We start from the raw sequence: 15,624 nt of genomic DNA, 5'->3' as shown, positions 1-15,624 counted from the left end.
ATAATAATAATAATAATTTTAAGAGGTGGCACTCAACTGATCAGGCTTTAAATTTACTTCTTAAAAGTCATCAGTTTAAGTTTCATAAACTTCAGAGTTACTAGAAATTTATAGTCATTAACTTTAAAATTTATGAAATTAGTCAATGTATATATAAGTCGGCATGTACACACATATTTATATAATAAATAACAATAACAATAATAATAAATAATAAATAATATTTTTCATACATACTCCAAAGAGTGCTAAATAAAACGATGTTTTACCATTTTTTTTGTAAAAATATTATTCCTAAATATCTTATAATAATATTAAAACACTAATCATTGCAATGATAATTTTTTCTTCTCATTAGATTGTTTTTTTTATATTTTTTATATTTTTTATGTGATTATCTTGATCTCATAACCTTAGTCATGATTTTAACAAATTCACGTAGACTAACTCAAATTAATTTTTTATTATTTTTTTAATTGATTTTTTTAATTTTATTCTTTAATATTGAGTTTATACCCTTCAAGTTAATTAAGTCATATCAAATATATTAAAATATAATTTGCTATTCTAAATACTTTTTACCATTAAAGTTTATATAAATAAATAAATAAAATTATATTTACACTATTTAAAAAAGAAGTCTTATTACCTATTTGAATCTTTTTAATGCCCCGTTTGTTTTCTAAAAAGTAATTTTTTTTAGAAAGTGAATTCCAGGAAAGTAAATTATTTTCTGATGTTTGATAGTATAATAAAAAATACGTTAGAAAACACTTTTCAATATTTGGTTATGTTAAGAAAAATGAGTTGGAAATGAACTTATTAATATTTTATTTTTCTTAAATTTATTAAAATTTTTATTAATTAATTTTTTTAATAATAAAAAAATATAATGTTTTTTTTTTAAAATCATTTTTTTTAAAAAAAAAAACCCTAAATATCATCTAGCATTGAGAATTCTCTAATGGGAGTCATGGAGTAAGATAGGGAAAGGAACCCACCATGTAGCACTCACCATTATATCTTTTCAATAATGAACAGCTTTTCTTCACTGAGAAAGTTACTGCTCTATATACATGGTTTCTGCCTACGGTCTTGTCTAAATTAGAACATTGATTGTGATGGTGAAAACTCTAAAGGTGCGCTGTCTGGCATCAACCATGGCCCCTTCCCCCTGATACATGGCTTTCCCTGACACATACAGAATGCTGCTTTGTGTCTGCAGCATGTTTTACAGACTTGGAGATGGGTAGATGGAACAACTGTTCAAAGATGACGACGACAATGGTGAAAGTCAGCAATGGGGTGTCCTCGTGAATGTAGCTCTTTTATCATGGTTCAACTTTCAAGAGGGAGATAACCTTTCTTTGGTCATGCGGCCATGACTTGGCAATATGGAAGTATCCATCTGCAATTTTAAAAATGATTGCTGCCATTTATTTGACTACTTTGGGCTTTTAGTAAAATAAGTCTTTTATTGCATATTATTTTTTATGATATTTTATAACAATTTTTTTCTTGAAATAGTGTTTGCTCTAGTTTTATGATATTTTATAACAATTTTTTTCTTGATATAGTGTTTGGTCTGGTTTTTTTTTTTGGATAAATAACACATCTCCATAGATTGTGCTATTGAAAACATCGCAATTTAATTTTTTATTTTTAAGTATATAGATTTTGTTGTTTTAGAATATCACAATCTGTATAATTTTTTAAAGTCACATTGTTCTCAACGGTGTAGCCTCAATTATTATGTTTTAGAATATCACAATCTGTATAATTTATTTTAAAAAAAAACAAATAATGTTGAAAATAGATTTAATAACTTGAAATTGATTTGAGCCATATTTGAAATTAAACCAATCGAAAACAAATTCATAAGAAATAGAGATAAGAAAAGAAAACCATAGAGATCTTACAATGTTTGTTCATAAAAGTAACTAACACTAGAGGACATAGAGAAGTATACTAGCAGAGGCCTATTGTCTATAGCTTGAAACTTGAACTGTATGTTATTGTTTGTACAAGAAGTAGAAGACAAAAGTTGTGGAGAAAAGAAATTAGATGGAGGAGTTCATTTAGAAATCTTGACGGGGGAGGATGAAGACAGAGATGGCAAGTAAATGATTAATATTATAGTTGTCAAACCTAGCTTTAGAGTTCACTAGTTAAAAAATCTAAGTCGTGAATTTTATGGATCAATCTAAAGAAATTAAAAAAATATATTTAATATTTTAATATTTTATATTAAAAAATTATGTGAATATAAATTATACATATTATTTAAATAATGAAGTTCAAATAAATATTTTTTTAAAAAATTATCTCATATTAAAAAGATATTATATTATACTTTTAAGTTAAAGTATTTAAAGCAAAAATATTTTTTATCCTACATTAAAAAACTTAATTTTTTTTTATGAACATAAAATATATATGCTAAAGGGTTTAAAATCTCACGTTGAAAAAACATAATTTTTTTCTTGTGAACATAGAGTATATATACTAAAGGGTTTTAAATCCCACATTGAAAACATATTATGTTATCCTTTTAAGTTGAAGTATTTAAATCAAAAATATTTTTATTCCACATTGAAAAAATAATTTTTTTCTTAAAAATATAGAGTATGTATACTAAAAGATTTCAAATCCCATATTAAAAAAAATAAATCACTTTTCTAATATTTATATAGTGAACTTAAAAAGTGTTAATAATCAACTAAAAAAATATAGAAAAAAAAAGGGTATAGAAGAAAAACCACATTTAAAAAAAAAAATACAAGTCTCGTCCGGGTTCTCCTAGGTTATTCAAGTCATGGGTCACCAAGTTTAGCCTGGTCATTACATTAAAAAGTCTTTTAATAAATTCGGACCGGTCCAGCTATTAAATTAACCTGCCATGTCAGTCTAAAGTTAATATTTATAATTAATATGACAATGTTGGTAAATCAATACTTGTATAATATAATAATGATAGTGTAATGATACTTGTGCTCTTTCAAATAAAAAGCTAAATATAAAAATATAAAATTAGTTATAAAAATAATTAAAATAGCAAAAACAACATTAATTTGAGAGTTTTCTAGAACCCTTAACTAGTTTCAACAAGTTTCACCTATAAAACTAGACATGTTGAATTCATTATATTGATAAAATTTAAAGTTATAATTGTTTCTGCGAGACTCCATATTTAACGCGTTTAGGTTTTTTCACAAGATTTGCCTTATATGTTTGATTCATGAATGCATTTGCAACACATTCCACACCTCTCTAAGTTGAAAGAAATTTGGATAATTTTAGTTGTATTGTTAGGAACAACACAACATAAAAATAGTGTTGTTCTCCATTACGTATTATGTTGGTTTACATTTATCAAACTGTGCTATTTTTTTTTTTAAGTTTTGCTACTTTCTCAAAGCTTTTAATTATGAGAAAGTGCTATCTAAATATATATATATATATAAAAAAAAACACTCTTTATTACCTTCATTTCCTGATATATTAATTATTATTTTGTCCTTTGGTTTGTTTTAGTTTGGTTTCGTAGAAGATCCAATATAATATTTTTTTTTCCTCCAATTGTTACTTTTGATTTTACCTAGTTGTAAAATCCAACTAAATTTGACGAGTTGATAGAAAAATAGAAGATAAAAACCTTAATTAGATTGACTTTTGTAATTGAAGTGAACAATTCTTTTGACCTAGTTAAAATACAATCCATTCAGCTAACTAGACCTGCAGCCAATCAACAATAAAATATTCAAACCTAGTTAATTTACCAAACCAAATTATTCTTTTTCTAAGTTAAAATCTAGCCAATTCAATTGATTAGTATTAATCCTGTCAAAACCATAACATGATCAAAAATAAAATATTAACTTTTATTTTTTCTAAAAAAATTAAACTTATGAATCAACCTAATGACATGTTAATTGACCAAATCATTTGATGATCTAGGCAATTAGACTATATCTGAGATCAATAACTATGATTTTGTTCATTTATTTGTTTTTCTTATTTGTTTTGTTGGATGTCGCTTCCTGAGCAATCTGCATAACTTGCAATTTAAGGGTTCATTTGTTTTGAGTAAAGTATTTTATAGAAAAACATTTTTCATGTATTTTTTAGAAAAATATTTTCTTGTGTTTATTTCTAGTAAAATATTTTATAGAAAAACTGGTTAATAAAAAAATATTTTACAATTAATCTTCAAATTTAATTTATTTACTAGAAAATATTTTCAATTTATGAAGTTTCGTAATTATTTCATGAATAATAATCTCCTTACAATATAATTCATCTAACTATTTCAACCATCATCTATAACTCGTAATTATTATCATTTCACAACCATCTTGCCCCCGCATTCTTTTTCCTCCATTATAATCGGCTTCAACTCATCACCATCTTTTTTATAATCACCACCACCATCTCATGATCACCTCTTCTATAACTACTATTATATCATCACCATCATCATCCTACAAACACCTCCTTCTTCACAACATTATCTCACCACCACCTCCCTCGTTCACCACAATCATTTTGAAAAATAGTTTACATATAAAATATTTTATAAATCAAATATTGTAAAATATTAAAAATAAAAGACATGTAACATTTAAAATATTCAGCGCAAATAAAACATGCTCTTGCTATTAATGATTTTGTCGAGATCAAAAGGAAAATAATATCCTATGCCCTATGCCATAACATTTGACAAGCGGGTTATAACAGACAAAGGGCCTATCTTAAAATATCTTTCGTATAAAAAAATGGATTCCTAATATTCTATTTTTTTTTTATGGGGAATGGTCTTATTTAAAGAGTCACCACCATATTCTTTGATGGAGAATGATCTTGTTTAAAGAATCGTTACCTAGTATTATGATCACTAGAAACCCTAACTCAATAACGATTATTTGACATGAGAATGGTTACGTAAAAAAAAAGATATTATCATCCCTTAAATATCCTGCTTAAAACAGACTACATTGCTGGTTCTATTTTAAATTGTTAAACGTTTATTAGTTTATGTTATGATAATTTTCTTATAATATTCATGACTCTAGCGCTGGTGAATATTAAATTATGAATACTTCCAACTCTAGCGTTGCTAAATATTATATAGTTATAAAAAAAAATTTAAATCAGTGTTTTTATTCATAATTCTGATATCAATAAATAAATAAATAAAATAAATTTATTTTTATACATGCATCATTTCTTCTATTTTTATTTTTTTTATTTTTAGATTGGGTTTAGCTCAGTCCATATAAACTAGACTAGACTTAGCCAGCCCAACCTGGTCACTGGTCCAATCTGGTGACCCAACTGGGCACTGTGCGGGAATTATTCACGCATCCTTTGCATAGTGCGAAGATAATTAAACTTACCTTTGCACATTGTCGAAACAAATGAAATGCAAGGTGGAGAGAGACGAGGAATGACTTACCTGGCGTAGCGAGGCGTAGCCAAAGACGATGGTGCACTGTGTTGGACGAACGATGATGCCTCCTCTGCTCTTTTTTTTGCTTTTACTTTCTTTATTTACTCGTTTTCTTTCTCTCTGGATCTTTTTGTCTCTCTCTCTCTCTCTATTGGCTTTGATCCTCTGTTTTTTTTCTTCTTTCATCTGTGTTTGTTCACCTGTGTTTCTTTTCTGATCTGTTGTTCAAAGAGGGAAGGGGTTGGTATACTTAGAGGCAAAGCTGGTGCTCGTGCGTTGGTTGGCCAGTGCTTTCCTCTCTTTGTTTCTCCTTTTCCTTCGCTTACTCTCTGTTCTTCCTTCCCTGAATCTTATTTTTCTTTGTCCTTTTGTTCTCCTGTGTTTGCTCACCCTCCCTTTCGCTTTCTGTGTGTATCGTTCACTCCTTGTGTTCTGTGTGTCCACTTTTTGTTTGTCCCCTGTTTTTGTTTTTGTTATTCCTCCGGTTTTCCTCTGTTTATCTCTGAGGTCCCTTTTTTTTTTCTTTCCCTTTGTTTCGTTCTTCTCGTGACCTCCCCCACTTTTATTCGTGGCCTTCTCTAGCTTTTATAAAGCCAGAGAATGGCTTCTGTTCGTGCATTTGTGAGGCACGTTCATCTCTATTATTATTATTATTTTAAGAAGAAACAAAGGAGCATTAGTCTTTTAATCAACTTCGTGGCCCTAGAAATAGCAACATGGGGATAACGGGCAGAAGACATGTTTTGGTTCATTTCCTGTTGAATCGGTCTCTGATTTGAAAACAAGGTGACGGAGATGATGAATAATGGTTCAAAAACGACGCTGTTTATATTTGGAAATGGCTATTTTCAACTTGACCCCTAAACTTTTGACATTTAACAATTAAATCCCTGATTTCATTAACTATTTTTTTTATAAAAAACAAAGGAGCATCAGTCTTGTAATCAACTTTGTGACCCTGGAAATAGCAACATGGGGATAGCAGGTAGGAGACGAGTTTTGGTCCATTTCATGTTGAATCGGTCTTTAGTCTGGAGACAAAGTGACAAAGATGATGAATAGTGGTTCAAAAACAGCGTTGTTTATATCTAGAAATGACTATCTTCAACTTGACCCCTAAACTTTTGACATTTAATAATTAGATCCCTGATTTTATTAATTAAACAATTTCAGTTCAATTAAATCCCTAAATTTTCAATTTATGTTGTCCTGACCTAAATTTCAATTTATTCCTCATTTTTTTCTTTTTATATTTTTTTGTTGTTTTTTTAAATAAAATAGGAGTAAAAAATTGAGTTATGAAAAAAGTAATTAGGCTAATGCTTAGCCGGCATGAACCAGTGCAGGATGCATCAATTTGATATTTTGTGAAAGTAATTACCGTTTAAGAAATAATTTTGGGAACTAATCTTTTGATAAAAATGGCATTTTTGTTAGGGGAAATGTATACTTTGCACAAATACATGCATGATACTTGTAAAAAGCTTTGGCATGTCCTTCCTAATCAAATGGTTTCAATCATCATAAACAAGCCCAGGAACTACTATAAGAACAGCATGAATTCTATCACTCTCTAGTAGAGATGTGACAAAATTCATTTTACCATATAATCTATTGAATTTGCCTTGCATTATTATTTTGAAATTATATTATAAAACAAGATTCCCATCAATGCTTTAATTTAAAAAGAAATAACTTGACTAATACTCTATCACACAATTTCGATACACTAAACTCTAAAACTGTTCAGAATATCCTCTAATTGTTAGGATAAAAAAGAAAAAGAAAAAAGAGTATGATATTTACTGTCAGACTACCTATGATTTCTTTATCAACACATAGCACCATCGGATGGATAAATTACCATCCACATGTCAGAATCCCAAATGAATTTGGAGCAGTCAGTTTCTTAGGCAAACCAACACGCTCACATTAGCATTCCCTCAAAAATTTAAGACTTGGAGTCAATGCCTTACGTTAGTGCATTACGTAACATAGTAGAAGTAGAAGTACATAAAAACAGAGAGAGACAAAGAAAGTTGCATCGTAGTTAGTGGATTCATTCAAGATTACTGTTTTTTTACTACTTTCTTTTCATGGATTCAAGATCTAGAGGATCAATCCATTGAAACTTCTTCGAAGACTTCTTCGCAGTCAATTCAAGAAACTAGAAAAATGGGTTTTGAGGAGTTTGACCTTTCGAGTTTCTTGACAAACCCATAAAAAATATTGAAGGAAAAGATTGGTTTTTGGGTTTCTAAATGATTATCAAAGAATTGGGTTCTTAGCTCAAATGGGAGAGGGTGTAAGTGTTAATGCGGCAGCAATGCGCACAGCTATGAACGCTGTGCAAGCGCTTGGGAGAGGGTTTGTTGTGAACTATGATACGAGGTTGTTGTATTGTAAAGGAGTTACTGGGTCTAAAGTGGTGGAGATTGATCAGGAACATGCTAGAGATCTTTTGTTGTGTGGTGGGATTGTATTGCCTAATGTTTCTAGGGACATAAAAAACTCTTTGGTCCCAAGTGGACGCCAGAGTTCAGGTGTTTGCACTTTTTACGAGGTTGGTTTTTTATTTTTTTCTGGTTTTGATTTTGAAATTCTGTTCTTTTCCTGTGTTGTGAGAATCCATGTTTAGTATTGGAGGCTTTGAGTATTAGGCTATAGTGGTATTGAAGATAGCTTGAATTGAACTTGATCAATTTAGTTGCTTTTGCCATCAGTACCAAGTGGATGGAAAGTTTAACTTGTCTCTTGGATCATTTCTGCAGTTTATTGGCACTTGGTTATTTCATATGTCTAAAGCCTAGTTATTTGATATTTCCTTGGATTGTTCTTATAGTGTTAATTGATGTTCCTTAGAGCATCAGTCAAGACCTTGTGTTAGAGCTTTTGGGTTGTAACTTGACAGAGGGCTATAACCATCTTGAGTGCTCAAGTTTCTGCAGTGAATGATGTCTGGAGTTACAAAATGCAAACTGAAATTTAAGACATCAGCTCTATTGGTTGATTAGTAGTGAGTGACGCTTAATTGTCTAGAGTTTGATGAGGATTTTTGTTTTTAATCTTAAAAATGATTGAGATAAAATAACGCTCGCCAAACTTCTGTGGTGCTAAGAATTGACTGCTAAACGAATTGTATTGATATTTTCCCTACTTCAAATAATGATACAAGCTGTTTTAAATGAGCGAAATCATCGTAGTTGTTCTAATGTTCTTCTCATGACGAATAATGCAGATGTTGGAGTACTTCAATCAAAAGGCCAGCCTATCAGGAGGTCTTCCTCTTGGCTGCTTCAATTCTGCTTTTAGTTTTACTGGTTCAAAGCACATCGATGCTGCAGTTTCAAAGACCCTTTCTATGGATGGATATTATATCCCACTTGCCAAGGTCCAACTTATGAGATCCCCCTTAGTGTTGCATGAAAATGTTAAAAGGGCTGTTCCAACCTGTTGGGACCCTCCATCCTTGGCGAGGTATGAGTTTTAATTCTCTGAAGTCCGAAGGAATATTTTTGCATCACAGCTTTAGTTGTCTAACAACTGCTTCTTTCTTTTCCAGCTTCATTGAAAAATTTGGGACACACGTTGTTGCTTCTGTAACTATTGGTGGTAAGGATATGATATATGTTAAACAACACCAGTCGTCGCCTTTGTCAACCCTGGAGATTAAACACTATGTACAGGATATTGGAAATCAGAGGTTTTCTGACATGGAGGGTCATACGAGTTCAGGCCCTATGAAACTCAAGGATAAGGCTAGTCCCAGGATATTCCCTTATTTCGTTGTCTACCTTCCTTAACATTTCCTTACTTGGTCACCTTTGACTTAAAACAGATTATTCTTGATTTTGCAGGGTGGTGATTCTGGCATTTTTAACAGCCAAGGAATATACCCTCAGCCAACTAGTGCGCCATATCTTACTGGGAAAGAAGTATAGAAATCATTCATTTTCTTTGCTTCTTAGAGCTATAATCACTCTTTCACCTCACTGAGGTTATGATGTCAAATGTTCTCTTTGTTGAACTGTTTTACGACGCCTTTTGTTGTCATTTTAATGCATATAATACTTTTTATAGGAAGATGCTTGATGGAAAGTAGTATTCCATCCAAACATAATTTTCCTGAACATGTTAACCCTAATGCTTCAATTGAGCAGACGAGGCTTTACTCCATGTATTTGTAGTTCCCATTCGAGTTCCTTATTTGAATTATGTGTGTAGTACTCCAAATTAAACTATGTTTTCCTTTAAAAAGGTTTGCTTCCAGATGTCCTGAATTTTCCACATTTGTTCCATGTTTGGATTTGTAATCCATTTGCAATTGCAATGATGTTTTCCAGGATGCATCGGTTGGATTTGGAATGAATTAACAAATGGTTTTTGGCTTTTTTGTCTAGAAGGTTTACTTGCAATTGCTGTCATGATTTTTCAGGACAAAAGGATCGCTCTTTTGCAGTATTCTATCTCATTTTTTTGCATTTGTGAAGTTGTCTCTGTCTGCCAACTCTGTATTTGCATGACTACAGTCTGAATTCTACTTTTGTCAAGAAATCATCCCTACACTGTTAATCATTATTTATTCCTGAGGTTCAAGACCTTGCTTTGATAGATCAACTTGAAGCCTTAAACATTTTTTCGGTTATTCTTGTCTGTGCAGCATGTTACAGTCATTTTCTGCAGGAGGGGAGGAGATGATTTGGAACAAAATCATATTCAATGGGCAAGAACTGTACAGTCATCTCCTGATGTCATTGAGATGAGTTTTGTTCCAATCACAGATCTCCTTGTTGGGGTACCTGGAAAGGAGCATCTGAGTCGTGCTATTGCTCTATATCTTGAATGTAAGACAAGCGGACTGTTTAGTCAGAATCCTCTCTCTTATATGCTGTTTTTCTAGTAGGCAGTGGTACTCCTAACTGCCAGTCTTTTTTTTTTTTTTTTTTGAACAATTGTGCCCAGACAAACCTCAGATAGAAGAGCTCAGGTATTTTCTGGAGTTCCAGATTCCTCGAATTTGGGCTCCAGTACAGGACAATTTTCCTGGCCACCAAAGAAAGGAACCTGTTTGCCCATCTTTGCAGTTCAGCATGATGGGGCAAAAGCTTTATGTCAGTCAGGAGCAGGTACAATTATTTTGTTGCCTTTCTATGCATTTTTGTCCCCAGTGAAAGATGGCTCAATTATTTACATTATTTTGAGGAACAGCGTTAAAGAGTTTACTATGTACTGTTGAATTTCGTAAAATATATGTAGCAACTGAAATTTGTCAATAGTGTTCTACCACCAAACAAAATATGACTGTTAATTTTATGCTCTGTAGAGGGCTCATGATTCTTCGGGTGTGACCATTGGTTGTCTAATTTAACCAAAAGACAATCCTACTAGCTAATGGAAAGGGTAAACCTCGGCAAAACTTGGTTTTTGATTTTGACTTAAACTTGGCTACAGATATCAGTAGGACGCAAGCCTATCACAGGTTTACGACTATGTCTCGAAGGAGCCAAGCAGAATCGCCTGCATATCCATCTTCAACACTTGGCATCTCTTCCTAAAATCCTCTTGCCATACTGGGACACCCATTTTGCAATTGGTGCTCCCAAGTGGCAAGGACCTGAGGAGCAGGACAGCCGATGGTTTGAACCAGTGAAGTGGAAGAATTTCTCTCATGTGAGTACTGCTCCAGTTGAGAACCCTGAAACTTTTATTGGTGACCAATCTGGTGTCAATATTGTCACTGGGGCTCAGCTTGGAGTGTGGGATTTTGGTTCAAGAAATGTCTTGTACATGAAACTTTTGTATTCTAGGATACCGGGCTGCACAATACGAAGATCCTTGTGGGACCACATGCCCAATGACAAGTCAAAGAAATTCCCCGCTGTAAATAATACCCACTCTGGTGACACAAGTTCAGCTTCGAGAGGAAATGTTGCAGGGAACAAGTTGGCAAAGTTTGTTGATATGTCCGAGATGAGAAAGGGGCCTCAAGATCCCCCAGGACATTGGCTAGTTACAGGTGGAAAGCTTGGTGTAGAGAAAGGCAGGATAGCTTTGAGAGTGAAATACTCGTTGCTGAATTATTGAGCGTAGCGTTATGTTTATATGCTGATGTGCAATGCTGTACGATAGAGGCAGTGTTTTTGATGCAGAAGAACTCGTGGTCATCGTGTGTGTAAACTTTTGAAACATGATGATCTCAGTTGGATGGATGAGGAGATGTAAGTAGATGGTATTTTAGGGTTTCTTCCAAGGTCGAAGGTCAAATCTGTTTACTTGTAAGCCGTGAGTTTTGTAGAGAAGTTCTCTTTGATAAGGGATGTAGGAATTGCCTCTAAATGTGATTGTTCATATGCCTACACCATTATAGGGTTCCGAATTACTGTTTTCTGATCCTTTTCTCTTCTAAAGTATTTTTTGGCCCTTACCGAATGCAATTGCCCTCTTCTCATTAGTGTGCAGAGTTGCACCTAAGATTAGCCATGATGCTCGCAGTTTTGTTTAGTCATGTTATGATTGCCCTCTTTTCGTGTGTGTGTGTGCGCACACGTGTGTGAAAAAGTGTTGCCAATTTATTTGTTTTTAGTAGTAAAACAAAATTATATTATAAATTTAAATTTTGATTTTTATGTTTAATAAAGTAGAATGAGTAATACATACAACAATTAATGCTAAAAAAAAGATTTGGGCAATTAAAATAAGGATAAAAAATCTCTCAAATTAAAACCTTTTTGTTTTAGATTTTTTAATCAGAATATTTTTTTAAAACAACATTCAATAATTATTCTAGAAGTAAGTTTCAATTTTTTTTTTAAAATAATATTATGATAATTTTATTTTGATTCTATTAAAAAATATAAAAATAATATAGGGTTTGGGCGTTGATTCAAATTTTTTTTTAATAATATTATTAAATCTGATTTAATAAATCAATCTTAAAACCTTCTAATCTTTATCCTTCCATAACCTTAATTTCAAACTAAATCATATGGAGATTACTCCATTGACATATTTAACTTTGTGGGTTTAAAGATAATTTAGATAATTACTAAAAATATTATTTGGATTTAAAAATAAATGAATCCAAGATGATGTATTTTTTTTTAATATTTAGATAATGACATATTAAATTGATATAGGTTAACTTGTGAAACTCTAAATACTTGACTATTTTTCATAAATTTATTTTTTAAAAATACTTTTTATTTAATTATATAATAAAAAATAGATACTAATAGTAAAAAAACAAAAAATTAAAAAAGAAAACTTGCTAATATTAAAAAATATTTCTATAATCTAATATAAAAATAAAGGAAAAAATGATTGGTGTTTAATAAAATAATATCTAAAATATATTTTAAATTAATTTAAGAATTTAATAAAATAAAATATCTAATATATTTTAAATTAATTAAATTAAATTTAAATTATTAAAAAAACATAAAGAAAAAAGTCAGTCACAGTGGCTTTCTAAACGCATAAGCTTCTTCTTTTTTTCCCCTTCTTCTTTTTAAATTGAATAAATGACAGTGTAGTCTATCAATTGTTCTTTAGAAGAAGCAGATGATATGTTATTTACATGCCTAATTTCCAAACACTTGTGAAATAGCTAAAAAATTAAGTTAGAGAGTTTTTTGGATTAATAACAAATTCCTCAACACAAAAAACCCCAAGACAGTTAAGAAATACAAAGGCAAATTGGGAAAACAATCTCCCAACCTCTTTAGTATTTGTAGCAATATAGAAGCCTAAAAACACCACATTCCTCTCGTCAAGATGAAAACTTTAACACCAAAATTGACTATCTTTGCCAACAAAATCTGACCAGTCAACATCTCCCTCTTTTCTCCTTTGTTTTTTTTATGGCTCTCTCCCATTTTTCGAGCGAAATATGAATAAACTAAAATTTTAAATTAAAACATATAATTATCAAACTAAAAAAAGTAAAAGAAGAAACCCTAAGCAAAATGTTTCAAAAAGGAACTGTCACCAAAATTTAAAAAAGGACTGCAAATTTCCCATGCTTTAATTTTCTATCCTCTAAGTTTTAATTCTTAAAAACAACAAAATTGAATTTTTTTCATAAAAAAGCATTAATCTAAAGATATTTTTTATATATACTATAATAATTTTATAAAAAATAGATTAAAACAAATTATCGAGTTTAATTTTCAATGCAATATTAAGAAATAAATTTTTTTAAAAAAATCAAATATATATAAAAAAAACTAAAAAGAATACAAAATACTTGTGAGCTGTTGAAGAATGAATTCAACGGTTCTTTTAGGGTTTTTTTTAATAAAATCAGTCGGAGGCATGCTTTTTCCAGTCAGTTTTTACATGTTTTTTTTTTTTTCCAGAGAAAACATGCCAGCTGCTTTATTATAAAAGCAGGCCCTTTGTCAAATTTCTAGAAGGTGAATAAAAAACTGCTGAACTTATAATTAAGCGCAGCATCAGGATCATATAGAATCTTACTGAAGTCTTTTGCCGGGGCTGTGTTTATACCTGAACTGTGGTTTGGATGATTAGTTTTGGCTGAGTGCCGATTACTTTGAGCCGTAAAGTGCAAATATCAAGGGTAAAAGTAATTAAAACTGGTCTTCTTATTCCATACCATATACATGTTCCATTTTCTTTTTTCTTTTTTCTTTTTTTTTACAATTCTGGGAATTAATTAGTATACATACTGGCACTTGAAAGCCTTGGTGCCTTTGGGTACCTCAGCATAACCGGCCACACATAACAATATATTTTTTTTCAGCTTGAAAAACAAGTCTTGGTGGACATTTAACTTTACTAGAATTGGCCTCCTTCGAAAGTTTGTCCAAATTGCCAATTCGCAGGCACAATATTGTAGCTGGTAACAGTCCTGCCATCACTTGCTGTGACTCTGAAGGAGAGGCTTTGGCCGTTGAGATATGAGTTGCTCTGCCAATCTTGGCCCCAATTCCTTGACATGGCTTGCCACCCAGTTCTAGATCCCTTGACAGACACAGCATGAACATCCCCTGCACCAGCCACATTGGTTATCAAGACCAAGTTGAAGTAGGAATGACCATTAATGGTGAACCTTATGCCTCCTTTCTTCACACATGGGACCCTGTCAAAAAACCACAAACAAAGTAAAATGATGTTGCTTCAAATTGTCAAACATTAAGGAACAATAATAGAACTTCTGAATGGACTAGACAAAGGCACAGTCATGGCCTAATTAAGGATGTCTTGAAAATACCTTCTAAAGAGTACAGGAACAATCCCAGCTCGATATTGTGCGATTTTCAAGAAAGCTGGCTGCGCCAAATCAAAATGTTGTAGGGGGGGATTGCACCAACCACCATTGTCATTAGACAAAGCATAATTAGGAGGGCAAAAGTTGGTAGCTGTCACGGTGATGGTACTGGAATGGCACCATTTAGGATCATTGTTACAGCGTATCTGGAAGCATGCTCCACAGCTCAAGCCATTATTGAAAAGAGCAGTGCTTAGAGCTGCAGTGCTGGTTCCATACCCTTGGCTGTACAGGTTTCCATATCCGCAAGCCCCCCCTGCAACCAGTACCACATGCATCTTATAGGAAACACAAGACCAAGGCATGAAGACTTATTGTATGGAAATAATTGCAACATACAAGAAAATCTCCTGTGATTAATTGTTCAATCTCGATCATGCACGCTTGGAATAAGCATTCACGTGTTCACATGTGATACACATATAACCAAGATCATCTAATGTGGCAACACTCTAATGTGCTCAGCTTACCCATTGTGCCAGACGCATCACTGCCGCCGTAGAATGTGGCGTGACCCATCTGCCAGCCACCACGGTCTCCACAAGTGCCCTGAAATAACAAGCTGAATACAAGAAATAACTGAAGGAATACAGAAAATTGCATTGCTTTAGTTGCCATTATATATGTTTTTGTGTTGTTACTGTGCAAGAGAAACAAGTAGTGGCAAGAAATAAAGCTTGATTAGAGGAAGGACGCAAAGGCTAGCTTGAGCGTGGTATAGGATATGAGAAACGATGTTGGCTATTTATACAAGAGGGAAGTGAATCTGCTGAGGCAATTAGGAGGGGACCCTTGGGCTTTGTTTATTATTGCAGCATGCAAGCTGGCGGTTGGACGTTGGAGCTATAATGAGAACCGACCTAACGGCTGGGGGCATTTAGCATGC

The 15,624-nt window shown here is 32.2% G+C and overlaps 2 protein-coding genes across 3 annotated transcripts; one reads left to right on the top strand and one right to left on the bottom strand.

Annotated features, from left to right (window-relative positions):
• Positions 1 to 7,411: 7,411 nt before the first annotated feature.
• LOC105121868 (MACPF domain-containing protein CAD1-like) lies at positions 7,412 to 11,837 on the top strand. Of its 2 annotated transcripts, XM_011020715.1 has the most exons (8): positions 7,412 to 8,012; positions 8,688 to 8,926; positions 9,012 to 9,207; positions 9,307 to 9,384; positions 10,110 to 10,293; positions 10,412 to 10,575; positions 10,901 to 11,553; positions 11,666 to 11,837. In XM_011020715.1, exons 1-7 carry the CDS (start codon positions 7,743 to 7,745, stop codon positions 11,531 to 11,533), a joined length of 1,764 nt encoding a protein of 587 aa, XP_011019017.1. In that variant the 5' UTR covers positions 7,412 to 7,742; the 3' UTR covers positions 11,534 to 11,553; positions 11,666 to 11,837. The 2 variants fall into 2 exon arrangements, with proteins under 2 accessions (XP_011019017.1, XP_011019015.1); XM_011020713.1 differs by having other exon boundaries at positions 10,901 to 11,837.
• A 2,270-nt stretch (positions 11,838 to 14,107) lies between these two features.
• LOC105121867 (expansin-A8-like) lies at positions 14,108 to 15,624 on the bottom strand. The gene is made up of 3 exons (XM_011020712.1): positions 15,209 to 15,624; positions 14,682 to 14,994; positions 14,108 to 14,549 (listed from the first exon to the last, which is right to left on the bottom strand). The coding sequence occupies exons 1-3, from the start codon at positions 15,354 to 15,356 to the stop codon at positions 14,246 to 14,248; spliced, it is 765 nt and encodes a 254-aa protein (XP_011019014.1). The 5' UTR covers positions 15,357 to 15,624; the 3' UTR covers positions 14,108 to 14,245.

Source organism: Populus euphratica, unplaced genomic scaffold (assembly GCF_000495115.2).
Source record: "Populus euphratica unplaced genomic scaffold, PopEup_1.0 scaffold46.1, whole genome shotgun sequence".
Lineage (NCBI taxonomy): Eukaryota > Viridiplantae > Streptophyta > Magnoliopsida > Malpighiales > Salicaceae > Populus > Populus euphratica.
This window is presented reverse-complemented; position numbering and strand designations above follow the sequence as displayed.